A 16,772-nucleotide genomic window follows, 5' to 3' on the forward strand; every position below is an offset into this window, starting at 1 on the left:
CTTCGTAGAATATGTGGGAGCCAATATGAGCATCCAGGTTCCGCTATTGGTTATTGACCGGAGACGTGTCTCGGTCATGTCTACATAGTTCTCGAACCCGTAGGGTCCGCACGCTTAAAGTTCGATGACGGTTATATTATGAGTTTATGTGTTTTGATGTACCGAAGGTATTTCGGAGTCCCGGATGAGATCGGGGACATGATGAGGAGTCTCGAAATGGACGAGACGTAAAGATCGATATATTGGACGACTATATTCGGACTTCGGAAAGGTTCCGAGTGATTCGGGTATTTATCGGAGTACCGGAGAGTTACGGGAATTCGCCGGGGAGAAGTATTGCGCCTTATTGGGCCATACGGGAATAGAGGAGAGAGGCCAAAAGGAAGGAGGCGCGCACCCCCCCCCCCTCCCTCCCTGGTCCGAATTGGACAAGGGGTGCAGCCCCCTTTTCCTTCTCCCTCTCCCCTCTTTCCTTCTCTCCTACTCCAACAAGGAAAGGAGGAGTCCTACTCCCGGTGGGAGTAGGACTCCCCCCTTGGCGCGCCCTCCTCCTTGGCCGGCCGCCTTCCCCCTTGCTCCTTTATATACGGGGGCAGGGGCACCCCATAGACACAAGAATTGATCGTTTGATCTTTTAGCCGTGTGCGGTGCCCCCTCCACCATAGTCCACCTCGATAATACTGTAGTGGTGCTTAGGCGAAGCCCTGCGTCGGTAGAACATCATCATCGTCACCACGCCGTCGTGCTGACGAAACTCTCCCTCAACATTTGCTTTACTTCTCCTATGATTGGTCCCAGCGTAGATAGGTCCCTCTCCTTCTCTGTAGCTTGCTAACTATCTCCTTACAGTCCATCTCGATGTGCAGACTGTTTGCATTGATCTCATGTGCTAACTGAACCGCATGTTTGCAGGCTAAAAGCTCGGCCGTAGCAGGATCTCTGCAGTTTGGGAGGAAATGGCATGCACTGCCCATGAGGGCCCCTTCATGATTTCTGAAAACTACTCCCGCTCCTCCACATTCACCTGTCTTTGACATAGCTCCATCCACGTTGACTTTAAGCCAACCTTCCTCCGGCGGTCTCCACTTTTCAACAGGCACTGGCTTCTGAATTTTGCTATTGCTTCCATGAATGGCCTGCCACTCCTCCATCAACTTGACTACAGTCCTTGCAATCACCTCTGCATCTTCAATTCTCTTTCTATCACGGGCATTATTGCGAGCTAACCACAGTCCATACAGCCCCTGAATCATGATTGCTCTCTCATCATCCGATGCATCAGCAACCCACGAGAGCAACCAGCTTGAGAGTGCACCCTGGGGACAAATTGAATCCGGTGGGATCGTCACCGGCACCCCAACTCCGAGTGCATAACTTTCCAGAACTTCTGTGAGTGATAGCATCCCCAAAATCTCCACCAGAAGCCAGTGAGGAGGTTTCCCAAAGCCCTTATCTACCCATCTTTTCATCAGCCTATTTAGTAGCAAGCTCGAGGAAGTTGGCAATATTCAGGAAAAAAACAAGCAATGTTAAGAAGATAACCAAGAGCAGCTCCTTTTCACATCATGGATCCCCCCAGCGGGATATGTGAAGATCAAGGTGGATTAGGGTATAGCGAGGTATGAACTTGTAGGCGTTGCGTGGCAGTGTGCAGAAATTTAGAAGGCATGTTCTTGAGGTCTTGGCATGTTCTTGAGGTCTTGGCAGAAATTCAGAAGGCATGTTCTTGAGGTCTTTTAGCCAACTCTGACCATTCATATTTCTAATAAAATAAAATATATCCTACAAAAATTACACGGATAGATTTGTATTTGAAAGAGCCTTTTGATGGTATAATTTTTGTGACATATAATTTACATTTTATTACTTTAGTTTATTAGTCAAAATTTAGCCAATGAGAGGGAGCCTAATAAACTCAGACGGATGGAGTTAACCTGAGCCAGTAACATCCGCCGTCTCTCTTCTCTAAAACAGAAGAAAAAGAAAAGGACACAAGAAACTCGGCGTGGTTGCTTACACCCAACACAGCCGATGTGGTTGGAATGGTTAAGTGGACAGTGTTATCCCCACCCCATCAAGGTTCAAGTCCTGGTGCTCGTATTATCCTGAAATTCTTTCAGGATTTCCGGCGATACGCTTTTCGTGGAAGAAGACGTTTCCATCGACTATGAGGCGCCTACGGTGACTTCGTAAAACATCAAGATGATACGCCGGCTCAGTCTTTCGGAGGTGCTCAGAGGAACAGAGTGTGCGTGTATGTGTTTATAGGGAAGCTTACCTTCAACCGGCGGATCGCGCGGTTCGTCCGTCGGCTCCGTGTCCGTCCGATCGTCAGCTGATCAGACGGACGAGAGCAACCCCACCCGCACCTTTGTGTACACACCGTTTCTGCAACTGAGCAGTTGTTTCGGAAGGGAGAATTTGCAACTTCCTGGCCCTTTTTTGCAGCGTCGGTGACTCTTGCGGCTGGAGGGCAATGGAGGCGAGGAATCTCACCAGATCCGACGAGGATGAGGCGCGGGCAGGAGGCGGGGACGTCCGGGGGCCGCGAGGAGCGGTGACTCGTGCGGCTAGGAGGGCGACGACGGCGAGGATTCCAGCCAGATCTTGCCGGATTCGACGAGGATAACCTGCGGGCAGGAGGTGGGGACGTCCGGGAGTGGCGGGGGCTCGTCTCGGTGAGGTCCGGTGGGGTTGACGGCGAGCGTCATAGCAAGGACCTGCGACGGCAGCGGCTCACGGTGCTCCTTAGCGGAGCATGTTTTCTGAACAAAGCTCTTGTTGCGATAGTAAGTTGTGTTTCTGAAATAATGCTCTTGTTTGCGCAGAGATGCTTTTGACAACTGTCCTCAATATTTCTGAAACAAAGCTCTTTTTTGCAAAAGTCACTGATGTTTCTAAAACAAAGCTCTTTGTTGCAATAGTCACTGTTGTTTCTGAAACAACACTTTTGTTGCGAAGTGGGATAGTATGTTGAGCAACTTATATTGGATGGCTAGCGAGACGGCGGATCGGGCCGACGCGTAGCACTCCTAGTATATACACGTTTATATAAGTGCTTGCATCTTTATTGTGTTAAAAAAACGCAGCCGCATCGGCCTAAACCTCCACACCGCCGCCTCCGAATTCCCCAATTCCAGAGGAGGCGAACCAGCCCTTGATCGGATCCCAACTCCGACTGCTGGGCGGAACAATGGTAACGCAGTCGGAGCCAGCATCAACCCGTCGTCCTCCACCGCCATCAACCATGGATTTATTCTCCACCTCCTCCTTCATCCGCCGCCGATTTTCTTGAACCCTTCGCCGGCTTGTCTGACGCTTCCGACGACGACATGGATAGTGCGGAAGATCGACCCTCCTTGGTTGCGGCGGAGGAGGACAAGCAGCATGTCCCCTACAGCGACGCTCCGTCTGCGGTGCGCGCCGTGCTCAACCGTCCGTGGCCATCCCCTGCCCTGATCCCGCCGGATAGTCCGTCCGGCAAGTACCGCACACTGGTGGCCACCGCCAAGGACATCGGGGACCCGATCTCGCCGGAGGAGATGGCCGCGCTGGAGGACAAGGAGAGCGACGACGCAAACGCACGGTTCTACAAGGCAATGGCTCGGACCGATGTCTTCATGAGGAATTACATCCATGAACACGGCAACCTGTACATGGATGAGAACGACGGGTGCATGTTCGACAACTCCGCCCAAGTTGAGGAAATACGGTAATCTTTATTCGACAACTCGAGAAACGATTCCTGCATACTTATTTGTTTTTGGTCCATGTCAAACTTCATCCATGACATATCTTCTGCTCAATTTCCTTTCACCTTGTATGATCATGATGTCTTACAACTTCAATGGGCTTATAAATAGTACAGTACTCCCTCCGTCCTAAAATAAGTGAGTCAACTTTGTACTAGGTTTAGTACAAAGTTGAGTCACTTATTTTGGGTCGAAGAGAGTACTAACTGGGAATTTTCCTTTTCGGCAAAATTGCTTTATTACAAGTATTGGCTTTGGCATACTGTAGATCTGCTAGCTGGAAGTCTTCCCCTATCCTGGCTTTTACCAAATGCACACATGCTTCTGTTTCTTGACCGTGTCGATTGGCTAGAACTCCTCGGTGAGCAATTTGAAGCTTCCTCACTAGTCAGTTAGTATGACCTGGTTGAATGACTGAATAATGCAGCTTATTGTCAAAATTGTTCAGCTTAATATGAAAGCTCAGCAGCAACTTAACATGAGCTCAAGAAGGGGTGGTAGCTGGAGCTCTTTTTTTCTTCTAAGGAACACACAGGAGGGCTGCCTGTAAATTGTAGCAACAGAAGTACCTTTAGCTCTGGATGGGGAGGGGGAGGTTTTAGTTGTGTGGTGGAAGATGTGTATTTTGGGTAATACTGCGGCACTTCTGTTCCTGGCATTTTGATAGATATTTGCTACATTGGGCGGAGTATGTTTTCAGAACTTACCAGCGCTTCACAATGGTACCAGGCCAGTTTGCTGTTTTGTTGAGTGTTTGTGCAAATGCTAGAAATTAGGTTGTTCACAAGCCGATTTTGCCTTTTCTTTTCTATTTCTTTGTTTGAACTTGATTTTCTTTCGCCACTGAGTTCTGTGCTCCAATGTGGAAGCAAACTCTAAGCAGGGAAATGAAGTCTTAGTCCACTGGTGTATATTTTCACGTACTGAAATCAGGAATTCGGAAATATCTTATTTGGTAGCTTAATGTAATTTGTTTCTCTCATTGTAGTTGCAAGTGTGTCACAGCAGAAGAAATGGAAGCCAAGATAATGAAGCGAGAGGTGACTAGGCAAGAAACTTATTTGTCAGAACTGGCCTTAGCGAGTTTCAACAAGAGGAGAAAGGTATAGCCCTTTTCCTACCTTCCATTTGCTATTTGGTACTCCCTCCGTCTGAGAAAGCTTGTCCCAAGATTGTCCCTCAAATGGATGTATCTAGCACTTTGAAGGACAAAAAATTTCGGACGGAGGGAGTAGGAGCTTGTAAACTGTATACAGTACAAGTCAGTGTTGTGTTCCATGCCAGGAAATATTAAATATTGTTTTCGAAAGATAACTTTAAGGGAAATCCCTACAGTATAAAATATGAGCTTAAGCTCCCATCTGGGAGGACTTGCTTCCTGAAAATATTATATTAGGATCACTAGCTAGTACCATGAGCCACGCAGACTGAATGTTTCAAATACTTTAGTGCAATTTATGAGTGTTTCGATTAAACTTAAGGAGCCTTTTGATGATTACAGAATTTCTCTATTCCACTTCGATCAGCCTTTCGTGGCTACTGATAATAATTCGTGTTAATCCAGCTAGAAGAATTAGCAGCCAACTCCGTTGCAAAGTTTTGGTTGATCCATCTGTATTTTCTGGCGTAAAACTGTAAACATACTTGTGAATGCAATTACGGCTTTCGCATCCTTGCTTCTACACATGCGGTTCTTCTAGTGTTGCTTCTTTGTTCTGGATATTTGGTTCCCTTTAGGGTTGCGATTGATTATCTTATTTAGGTCTGTTGTTTGCAAGTGCAATTGTGGAAGTGGTTCAGTTGCTCTAGCGGATTCTGGTAGACCTGTTCAAACTAAAACTAAACCAATTACGCGCACCACATTTTGTGGCAATGCTCAACATATAGCCAAACATATAGTTGGATACATTTATTTATACTGAATTTTCTCTCTTCTCTCTCTCTCTCTCTGCCCACTTTGCAGGTGAAGTTTGAGTTATGTGAGACATTGCTTTCAAATTCCTTCTGGCACAACAGAGATTCCTTTGTGCACCTCAATTTCGTCGCAAAGCGGAAGGATAAGAAGACGCTCTTTTTTGCCGAGATAGAGGACTGCGGACAGGTCGGCAAAGAGATCCTGCAAGTACGCTGCTGCGTTCCCCTGGATTCGCTATGTGAAGGTAAGCCTGCGGAATCTTCAATTTTTTTTGCGGGGTAGGAATCTTCAGAATATTGTCCACATTAACTGATGATGTTTGTTTGCGTTTTATTCCTAGTTTGTTGCTATATATGCTGGCACTGAATGGAGTTTACTATTTGCTCCTCAGGTGGTTATCATTACTACTGTGTTGATCCTCCTGGACATGGCTATAGGAAAAGTCTTGACTTCACGAGGTGCTACGCCTGCACCGAGTTCTTGAAACATCCGGCCGATGGCTCGACATACTCAGGAGGGCATGACCATCGGAAGAGGATGTATCTATAGTTTAGGATGTGTTTCATTTATAGTAAAAAAAATATTGATTTATTTATCAGCGATGGAGCCTCCTCATGGAGGGCACGAGAGTATGATCTGTTGGAAAATTAAGTGATTAAATGGTTAATATGTTAATTAGCATAAGTTAAAGTGGGCCCAATAGTTAATTATGGGATTAACACTAATTAACGGTAATTAGCAATTTGCGCCTGTGATTGGGGGCTAATTAAGATTATGGTTAGGTCCCACGTCATATACAGCGCTATATATAAAGGAGGGCATCCCTGCACCTAATTGATCGTCGTATCGTTTAGGACAACAGTGCCCTCCGAAATTCACTCCAAATCAAATCGGGAGTGCGCTGGACGTTGACGTGAAGGCCTCTCCTTACTCCGGCGAGGTGCCGGAGTGATCTACTATGCTGCTGCAGTTCGTCATCAGACTCCACTTCCTCCACCGAGATGGCCTCTCCAAACGGAGGTATAAACACGCTACTCTCCACTAATTTCCGCATCGAATCGAGTAGTGTTCATGTGTATTAGATGAGATCCGATTAGCAATTGCATAATCCTAGCAATATAATCTAACATTTGGTATCAGTAGCCGGTTGGATCTAATTACATGAATCTATTTGAGAAAAATTGGCAGTAGATCAATCTATGTCATAGGACTTGCCTAAAAATTCGTGTATTTAGGCCTTGCCCGTGCACATCAGGGTGGTGCTACCACCGCCGTGCGCCTCAGGGCGGTGCTGCTGTCGCCGTGTGCATCAGGAGCTGCTGCGCGCTCAGGTCGAGCTCGCGCCGCCATGAGCATCAGGAGGCACCTCGCGCCTCAGGCCATGATCCCGCTGCCGCTCGCCTCAAGGTGGCGCTCCCGCCGCCGTTGTGCGCGACGCATCAATGCGCGCATCAGTGAACGGCTAACTCGCCGCCGCAACTACCGCTTATCCGATCCGGTTTCTTGTGAGCGGCGGCGGCGCAGTAGGAAGCTCGATTAGGGATTTGACTAGCACACGAGTCTGGTAACTGACTAGCTGCGGCTGGCTATGATATTATTTGGGCTATGCGAGTTACTGGGCTGCACATCAATTCTCTTTCCTGGCTAAAGATGCGATGGCTAAGTATAAGAGTGCGGTACTCCCTCTGTTTAGGTGTGTAAGTCACCTTACGAAAACCAAATAATTTCAAAACACTTAGACGCGGTACATTAACTCCCTTCTCGTTTCTTGTTTTGTGACATATCAACCAATAAAAGATGTGGGCCGTGCATGCTTTCAATGGCTTGAGCTTAACAAACATGACATGCAGTGGTTAGTTCATTGCATGTAATGCTATTAATTAGCAAAAAGACATTAAGTTTTCTCGTTTTCCTCTCCGCCTTGATCGCGGTGCACAACGTAAGATGACTTACACACCTAGACGGAGGAAGTAGCATTTTTTCCAGTACTACGAGAGCTAGTACTAGTACGTGCAGATATGTTAATTAACTCTCTGTATGTAGTACACATATAAGTCTGCTGATTATTTATATACAGTTATTTCTTTGTATGATCAGTAGATCTTTTAGCATAATTGTGTTAAACTAAAATAGAACCAGCGTGAAATTTTGGTTTAACACTGCAATATTATTCGGGATAATTGCCATAATTAATTTTAGTAATGCATGATCACATACTGACCAACGTTGTTGGTGATCATGAATATTGCGGTTAATTTCCAGATGATGTTATTATATGATTAGGTCCTTTTTCGTTATTGCCCAACGGTATTGCGAATTAGGATTTTATTAAATTTGTCATGATGTTAATCAGACCAACGTAGGATTGATACCATGCAATGTTTTTTTAATATGAATATTTTCATAATTCATAAATTTAATATCCATGTTATTTATGTTTTATTCAGCTTTGAACCCATCACTTATTTTTGGGCTCCTAAACTCAATTGAGCACCTCAATGGGACTAACTTTCCTACATGGAAGGAGCAGATTTCCATTAACCTTGGGGTCATGGATCTTGACTACGCACTTAGGGAGAAGGCTCCAGTTCCCTTGTCCTCTGATGATGAAAACCTTACTGAGAGAACTAAGGTTTATGAGGCTAACAAGGAGAAGTGGGAGCGCTCCAATCGATTGTCCCTCATGATCATGAAAAGCACAATTACTCTTGGGATTAGGGGAGCTATCCCCGATTCCGAATGTGCTAAGACTTATCTGGCATCGGTGGAGGAACAGTTTAAAGGCTCCACAAAAGTCTATGCCAGTACACTGATCATGAAAATGCTCACCACTAAGTATGATGGTGCAAGCGGTGTGAGAGAACATATCATGACTATGAACGATATGGCCGCAAAATTAAAGGGCATGGACATGGAGATTTCTGAGGGCTTCTTGGTTCATTTCATTATGACCTCCCTTCCAGTGGAGTTTGGTCCATTCAAGATCAACTATAACACAGAGAAGGAGAAGTGGACCATGGGTGAGCTCAGGGCTATGTGCGTTCAAGAAGAGGAGCGACTTAAGATTGAGAGAAAAGATTACGCTCATCTTACTTTCATGAACTCAGGGAAGAGAAAGTTTAATGGTGAAAATAAGACTCAGAAAAAATTAGGTCCTTCACATAAGGCCGAGTCAAGCAAGTCTGGGGCCAAAAGGTCAAAGCCTTCTGTTGCTAATGAGCCTTCTGCACCTAAGAAGCCTTATTGCAAGTTTTGCAAACATGACGGACATAAGCAGAAGGATTGCGATGGCTTTAAGGCATGGCTTGTAAAGAAGGGTATGGACACAATTTCCATGGTTGATGAATCCCTTTACACTGATTTTTCCCCTAATACTTGGTGGGTTGACTCAGGTGCCACCGTGCACATTTCTAACTCATTGCAGGGATTCCTTACCGTGAGGACGCTTCAAAGGGGGGAGCGAACTCTTAGAGTTGCAAATGGAAAGGAGGCTAATGTTGAAGCTGTTGGGACTCTCCCGTTAGTGCTAAAAGATGGCTTCACCCTCATTCTTAATAATGCTATTTATGTTCCTACCATGAGGAGGAACCTAGATGATGATGGTTTTGAGACTTATTTTGGGAACAAACGATGTGTTATTAAGTTTGGTCATGATGATATTGGTCATGGCGTTCGCCATGACAAACTCTATAGACTCTTTTTGAACGACTCCTCTGAATCTTTGAATGTTTGTGATGTAATAAATAAGCATGAGACTTCGTCGAAATTATGGCATTGTCGTTTAGGCCATATTTCGAATGGGAGAATGGAGCGTCTCATTAAAGAAGAGATACTTCACCCCTTAGACTTCTCGGATTTAGATCACTGCATCGATTGTATTAAGGGAAAATTCGTAAAACAAATTAAGAAAGGAGCAATTCGTAGTAGTGGGGTTTTGGAATTAATCCACACTGACATTTGTGGTCCATTTCCTATTACTTCTGCCGATGGATATGACTCCTTTATTACTTTCACCGATGATTATTCTCGTTATGGATATATTTTTCCTATTCGCGAACGATCTGAAGCACTTGATAAATTTAAAATCTACAAAGCTGAAGTAGAAAATCAGCATAATTTGAAGATTAAAGTAGCGCGATCAGATCGAGGCGGAGAATATTACGGGAGACATGCTCCTTATGGACAAATTCTTGGTCCCTTTGCCCTATTTCTTCAAGAAAATGGAATAATCGCCCAATACTCAATGCCAGGTGAACCTCAACAAAATGGAGTCGCTGAAAGACGCAACCGTACACTTATGGATATGGTACGAAGCATGGTTTCCAACTCCAGTTTACCGGTTAATTTATGTGTGACGCCCTCGATTCAATCGTATACTAATCATACACGCAAATGTGTACGATCAAGATCAAGGTCTCACGGGAAGATATCACAACACAACTCTAGACACAAATTAAAATAATACAAGCTTTATATTACAAGCCAGGGGCCTCGAGGGCTCGAATACATAAGCTCGAATACACAAGAGTCAGCGGAAGCAACAATATCCGAGTACAGACATAAGTTAGACAAGTTTGCCTTAAGAAGGCTAGCACAAAAACAACATCGATCGAAAAGGCAAGGCCTCCTGCCTGGGAGCCTCCTAACTACTCCTGGTCATCGGCGGTCTCCACGTGGTAGTAGGCATCGACGGTGGCATCTGGCTCCTGGGCTCCGACATCTGGTTGCATCAACGGAAAGAAGAAGAAAGGGGGAAAAGGGGGAGCAAAGCAACCGTGAGTACTTATCCAAAGTACTCGCAAGCAAGGATCTACACTACATATGCAACATTATCAAAGGAAAGTTGTATATGTGGACTGGGCTGCAGAAATGCCAGAATAAGAAGGGGAGAAGCTAGTCCTATCGAAGACTAGCATCTTCTGGAAACCACCATCTTGCAGCAACAGGAGGGAGTAGAGTAGCATAAACTAAAGTAGTAGAAGTGTTATCAACCTCGGCCAGAGATCCTTTCTCGACACCCCGCGAGAAAGCAATCCCAGAGCCATACTATCCAGTTATCATCACAATCCATTACTCATCACAAGTATCCAGTTCTAGTTGTATCGACCGGGATACAACTCCAAGTGTCAGTTACCGTAGGACAGGCTATCGATAGATGTTTTCTTCCCTGCAGGGGTGCACCAACTTACCCACCACGCTCGATTAACTCTGGCCGGACACACTTTCCTGGGTCATGCCCGGTCTCGGCCAAACAATACGCCGCAACCCGACCTAGGCTTAATAGAGAGGTCAGCACACCGGACTAAACCTATGCCCCCAGGGGTCATGGGCCATCGCCCCGGGAACTCTTGCACGTTGCGTGGGCGGCCGGTGAGCAGACCAAAAGGTAGGAGCTTACCAGTCCAACCCAGCGCGCGCCGCTCAGTTGCTGACGTCTATTAAGCTTCGGCTGATGCATACGACGCAGAACGCCCATACTATGCCCACGTGATGGTTAGTGCTATCAGGCCAGAGGCCCCTCGGATCAAATATCCAAATCGTAGTGGATTAGGAGCACACGGTAACAAGCAGAGACTCACGAAAGATGTGACCCCGTTGCCCCGTCTCGAGGACTTGCGGCAAGGGCTAGGAATGCCCGGCCACGCCTCGTAATTATCTCGCGGGCACCCTCCAGGTCAACCCGTCTCCACATCACTCGCGGGTACCCCTCAGGGTCAACCCGCCTTTCCAAGTAACAGTGGTAAAGTCCAAGTATCCCTGTGTCCAAACATCAAGGGGAAAACCCGAGGAATCACCCCCGATGAATTCCACTCGATGTAATCATCAAGGTGAACGTAAGAGGAAACACCCCCGAGGTTCACACTTGAGGGGTTGCACGATAGAGTCGTATCGGAAGTGGTTAAGGCGGAATCACCCCCGATGACCACGACCGAATAGCTACACTACAGGGTTAACATCAGAAGTGCTGTAGAGGTCTTACCCTCGGCACTCGATAGTAACCCAGTAGTGTCGAGCAACTAAGGGGAAAGTGATGTGCGGTGCCGGGGCCTGGTCTTCGATCCCGTTGATCGGGTCTTCAATGACGAAGCAGGGGCAACAAGGACAAGGTGGGGGTCACTGATGGATCACTAGCCAACCTATACTAAGCAGTTTAGGATAAGCAGGTAAGGTAACAATAAGCAGGTTACAAAAGCAGGCTATGCATCAGAATAGGAGCAAACAATGACAGTAGCAAAATCTAATGTAAGCATGAGAGAATGGAATGGGCGATATCGGGCTGATCAAAGGGGGGCTTGCCTGGTTGCTCGGCTGAAAAGGAAGAAGTGTCGTCGTAGACGTAGTCGATCACAGGGGCAACATCAGTCTCAGGGTCTACCGAAGAGAAGAGGGGGGAAACAATAAATATAAAGCAAACAAAGCATCATAAAGCATAACATGGCAATACGGGGTGCTAGAGGTGAACTAACGCGGTACTACACGTTGAAGACGGAGAGAGAAAACATCCGGAGGGGTTTTCCTGGTGTTAGGCATTTTCCGGACAGATGAAAGAGAGGGGAAAGTTCCATGTTCAGCATGCTAGGAGCATGTGACAGATGAACAAACCGCGCATTCGAATTCGTTGGATTTTTCTAAGCAACTTTCATGTAGAAAACATTTTCATCCGAGGTACGGTTTATTTTAAATGACTTTCTAAAGTTTAAAGGATTTTTTAATTTAATTAATTTGAATTATAAACAGTGAAATGTTTTTTAAAACTCAGCAGGGGCTAGTCACACTCAATGACATGTGGGGTCAAGGAGCTGGGTTGACTCAGTCAACACCTTTACTAGTCAACCAATGAACAGTGCATTGGGCCCTACTTGTCATTGGCACAAACTATTAACTAGGCTTTTAAATAAAAGGAGCCACATTTCATCTGTACATAGACTATTCTAGCCATTAATTAACATCTAGTAGTACTAATCTAAGCAAGGGCCGGCCACGTGCACGACGCACATACACACCACACACAAGTTAGTAGGCTAGGAGTTATTAACATAAGATGTCATTTTGTGATTTTTGTAGGATTTAATCTATTCATCAAATGGATTTGGTCCAGTGGGATAAAATGAAGTTTGTCATGTATACTTTTTACTCATTATTTTTAGGCCTGTTAGTACTTGTTTAACCGCTGATCAGAGGCTGTCAAGGGGGTTAGTCATTGTGGAAATAGGAAAGCTAGCAACATGTACAGTAGCTAGTAGCAGTACATGTAGAGGAGCGATGGGCAGAGCCGTGGCGCGGGCGCGGCCGACTGCAGCGACAGCGCAGCGGCAAGGCAACGAGGTACGCGGCAGGCAGAGGCGGTGCTTGCGCTCAGGCGAACGCAGACGGTTACGGTGACAGTAGGCGAGTGGCGATCGCAAGTACGGGCAGGCGCAGCTGCAGTAGTTTGAACAACAGCAGCAAGCGAGGAGGACGGAAACGTCGACGGCGACCACCGCGGTGGCGCCGGACTTCGGCCAACGACGAAAACTTATCTACGGCTCGAACGCGAGCGAAAGGAAGGCACTGGCCGCACCACCGGAGTGCCCTGAGCACGTCCATGTGCTCAGGTGGACATGACAGCAAGGGTAGCGTCGGATCGTACGGCGGGAGCTTCGGGCTCCACTGGCAGCGGCGACTAGAGGGCGAGAGGGGAGGTGTTGGCGTGCGTGTTGGATGCTTGGGAGCTCCATGAGCTCGACTGCGTGCACGGGCACGAGCTTTGCGGTCAGTGGCCGCGACGGTGAGGCGAACGGCGGCGGCGAGCTACTGCTACGAAGGAAACGGCGACGCAACGCATCCTAGAACTAAGCGAGGGGTCAGAGGGGGAGCTGGAGCTTACGGCGCGGCACACGAAGGCCTTCGAGTGAACGGGAGCGCAAAGGGAGGCCGAATCGATGGCGGCGGCGTCCAGCGACCGAAGAAGGGGATCGAGTCATCGGCGCTGCTGTGCTGCTCCCCGCCTTCACCCAATGGCACCGGACGAAGAGGACGACGGCGATGGAGCTCCAGGACAGCTCGGCGAGGCCGGAGGGGCTCGGTGGCCGCGGGATCGAGCGGTGAGCTTCGGGCGAGCTCGAGATCGAGAGAGAGTGGGAGAGAGCGTGAGCACATGGCCGAGAGAGAGAGCGAGCGGGCGGGGCAAAATATCTAGGGACCGCGGCGTCAGCCTTATCCCCTCGCTGCGCGGACGAGGCGCGGGATGGCGAGCTGGTCCGGCGGCGACGCGCGCGCCCTCGGTCGATTGAACAGGGGAGGAGAACATGACAGAGGAAAGGCTGGGCTGGGCCGTCTTGGGCCTCAGGCCAGGTAAGTTTCAGTCCATTTTTCTCATTTCTTGTTTTTTTAAGTGAGCTGCTGACTTGGATTAGTTAGTGCACCAAATGATTTTCGTAAAATGTGCCACTAGCCACATTAAATACCTTGCAATATACTGAGTTGGTACAAAAAGTTTGAGGCAGTTTGGAATCCACTTGAATTTTGCTGACATTTAAAAAGACTGAAAAAGTGTTCTCGGGCCACTGTTTTAAAATCAGAGGCATTTTGGGAAACCAAATGAGGTTGGTTTCATCTTGACAATTAGGTAATGAATATTCACAACCTAACGAACATTTTTATTTGGCGGTTTGAAGGAATAAGAATTTGACTTGTTATTTGAATTTTAAATTGACTTTGTTTTTTTAACAAGGGGCAATTTGGCTTAGGAAAGCATGATGACATAGCATCATTAGCAGGAGTTTACTGTAGTATGATTCTCCGGGTGTTACATTATGGATGAAAGCATTAAAGACAACTATGCATATACTTATCGGGTTCCTAGTAAATCAGTACCCAAGACACCTTATGAATTGTGGACTGGGAAGAAACCCAGATTAAATTATTTGCATGTGTGGGGTTGTCCTTCTGAAGCTAAGATTTTTAATCCACACATTGGATAATTAGATCCTAAAACTGCCAGTTGCCATTTTATTGGATATCCTGCAACATCCAAAGGCTTCCGTTTCTATTGTCCAACACGTACCACTAAATTTGTCGAAACGAGGCATGCTAAATTTTTAGAGAATGTTAATGTCAGTGGGAGCTCCGAGACAAGAAAAATCACACTTGGGGAAAATCGGACTGACATACCATTACCGATGATCCCAGAGTCTGTTTTTCCCTCGTCTTCAAGCGCAACCTCCATTTAATGATTCTGGGTTTATTGGTGCCTAATAATGAGCCTCACATCACTCAGTCTCCTGTGATATCTAATGAACCTTTACGTAGATCACAACAGGATAGAAGAGTTGCCATTAATACAGATGAATATGTTATTTACATGACTGAAGATGGAAATGACATTAGTAAGGCAAATGGTCCCTCCTCCTTTGAGGAAGCCATGACAAGCGGACACTCATCTAAGTGGCTTGAGGTCATGAATGATGAAATTAAGTCAATGAGTATTAATGATGTTTGGGATTTAGTAGAAATTCCCGAGGGAGTCAAAAAGGTGGGTTGTAAGTGGGTCTACAAAACTAAGCATGACTCTGAAGGAAATTTCGAATGATTCCAAGCAAGACTTGTCGCTAAAGGTTATACACAAAGAGAGGGCATAGACTATGTTAACACATTTTCTCCCGTCTCGAAGAAGGATTCGCTAAGAATTGTTATGGCTCTTGTTGCTCCTTATGATTTAGAGCTACATCATATGGATGTTAAAACCGCATTCCTTAATGGTGACTTGCATGAGAATGTATATATGGCTCAACCGGAAGGTTTTGTCGTAGAAGGCAAGGAACATATGGGATGTCGACTTAAGAAATCTATCTATGGGCTAAGACAAGCGTCGAGACAGTGGTACCTTAAATTTGATGAGGTTATAAGGAAATTTAATTTTAAAGAAAATGAAGTGGACAATTGCATATACATTAAGACCAGTGGGAGCAAGTTTATCATATTAGTACTTTATGTGGATGATATCTTGCTAGCCAGCAGTGATTTAGACATGCTATATGAGACCAAAAGATTTCTTTCATCTAATTTTGACATGAAAGATCTTGGGGATGCCTCTTATGTTTTGGGCATAGAAATCCACCGAGACAGGTCTAAAGGGACATTAGGACTGTCCCAGAGGGCACATATTGACAAAGTCCTTAAAAGATACAACATGCATAACTGTTCTTCCACTCCCGCACCTATTGTTAAAGGTGATAAGTTTGGTCTATTTCAGTGTCCCAAGAATCAATTAGAGATTGATCAAATGAAGACAATTCCTTATGCCTTGACTGTTGGGAGCATTATGTATGCTCAAATATGTACGCGTCCCGACTTAGCGTACGTAACTGGAATGCTTGGCAGATATCAGTCTAATCCAGGCTTAGATCACTGGAAAGCTGTCAAGAAAGTAATGCGCTATCTGCAAGGGACTAAAAATCATATGCTTACATATAGAAAGACTGACAGCCTAGAAATTATGGGTTACTCGGACGCTAATTTTGCAGGGTGTAAGGATACTAAGAGATCCACATTAGGCTATATCTTCACACTTGCAGGGGCAGCAATTTCATGGAAAAGCTGCAAACAAACACTTACTGCATCTTCAACAATGCAATCAGAGTTTGTGGCATGTTTTGAGGCTACCGGGCAAGCCTAATGGCTTAAGAACTTTGTCCCCGGACTTAGAGTGGTAGACAGTATAAATAAACCACTTACATTATTCTGCGATAATCAAGCTGCAGTTTTCCTTTCGAGTAACAACAAGTCAAGTGGTGCTGCCAAACATATTGACCTTAAGTACCTTGTTGTGAAAGATAGAGTCCAAGATCAAACAATTAAAATTCAGCATATAAGTACTAAATTGATGATTGTTGATCCCCTGACTAAAGGCTTGCCACCAAATCTCTTTCGAGAACATATTGCTAGCATGGGTCTAATGGAAAGCCTATAAGTATTGGGGTAACTAAATGATGAGATCTCAATATTTGAACTTGGAATAAGGAAGTTTGTTTCGCTTACTAAGTGCACATAATGATTAATAAAGAAACAAACTATTAGGACCATAAGTAGGGAGTATGGATGCATGCCCATACAGACTCCCAACC

General features: G+C 45.9%; 2 protein-coding genes and 1 long non-coding RNA gene across 3 annotated transcripts; 2 read left to right on the forward strand and 1 right to left on the reverse strand.

The window, feature by feature from the left end:
* Positions 1-771: 771 nt before the first annotated feature.
* On the forward strand, positions 772-6,351 carry LOC109752426 (uncharacterized). The gene is made up of 4 exons (XM_040398600.3): positions 772-3,712; positions 4,741-4,855; positions 5,716-5,911; positions 6,059-6,351. The coding sequence occupies exons 1-4, from the start codon at positions 3,333-3,335 to the stop codon at positions 6,214-6,216; spliced, it is 849 nt and encodes a 282-aa protein (XP_040254534.1). The 5' UTR covers positions 772-3,332; the 3' UTR covers positions 6,217-6,351.
* A 146-nt stretch (positions 6,352-6,497) lies between these two features.
* On the forward strand, positions 6,498-9,379 carry LOC141020529 (uncharacterized). Its single transcript, XM_073508476.1, has 3 exons — positions 6,498-6,687; positions 8,115-8,984; positions 9,092-9,379. Exons 1-3 carry the CDS (start codon positions 6,669-6,671, stop codon positions 9,136-9,138), a joined length of 936 nt encoding a protein of 311 aa, XP_073364577.1. The 5' UTR covers positions 6,498-6,668; the 3' UTR covers positions 9,139-9,379.
* Positions 9,380-10,092: 713 nt separating this feature from the next.
* On the reverse strand, positions 10,093-13,841 carry LOC141041644 (uncharacterized). Its single transcript, XR_012202477.1, has 3 exons — positions 13,535-13,841; positions 11,965-12,039; positions 10,093-10,387 (listed from the first exon to the last, which is right to left on the reverse strand). It is a non-coding gene; the product is annotated as an uncharacterized lncRNA (long non-coding RNA).
* Between the last annotated feature and the right edge of the window lie 2,931 nt (positions 13,842-16,772).

Source organism: Aegilops tauschii, chromosome 1, assembly GCF_002575655.3.
Source record: "Aegilops tauschii subsp. strangulata cultivar AL8/78 chromosome 1, Aet v6.0, whole genome shotgun sequence".
Lineage (NCBI taxonomy): Eukaryota > Viridiplantae > Streptophyta > Magnoliopsida > Poales > Poaceae > Aegilops > Aegilops tauschii.

Coding starts and splice junctions, on each gene's coding strand:
- LOC109752426 (XM_040398600.3), top strand. CDS start 3,333: ATGGATAGTGCGGAAGATCGACCCTCCTTGGTTGCGGCGGAGGAGGAC. Junction 3,713..4,740: donor GCCCAAGTTGAGGAAATACG/GTAATCTTTATT, acceptor CTCTCATTGTAG/TTGCAAGTGTGTCACAGCAG. Junction 5,912..6,058: donor CCTGGATTCGCTATGTGAAG/GTAAGCCTGCGG, acceptor TTTGCTCCTCAG/GTGGTTATCATTACTACTGT.
- LOC141020529 (XM_073508476.1), top strand. Junction 8,985..9,091: donor GGCATGGCTTGTAAAGAAGG/GTATGGACACAA, acceptor AACTCATTGCAG/GGATTCCTTACCGTGAGGAC.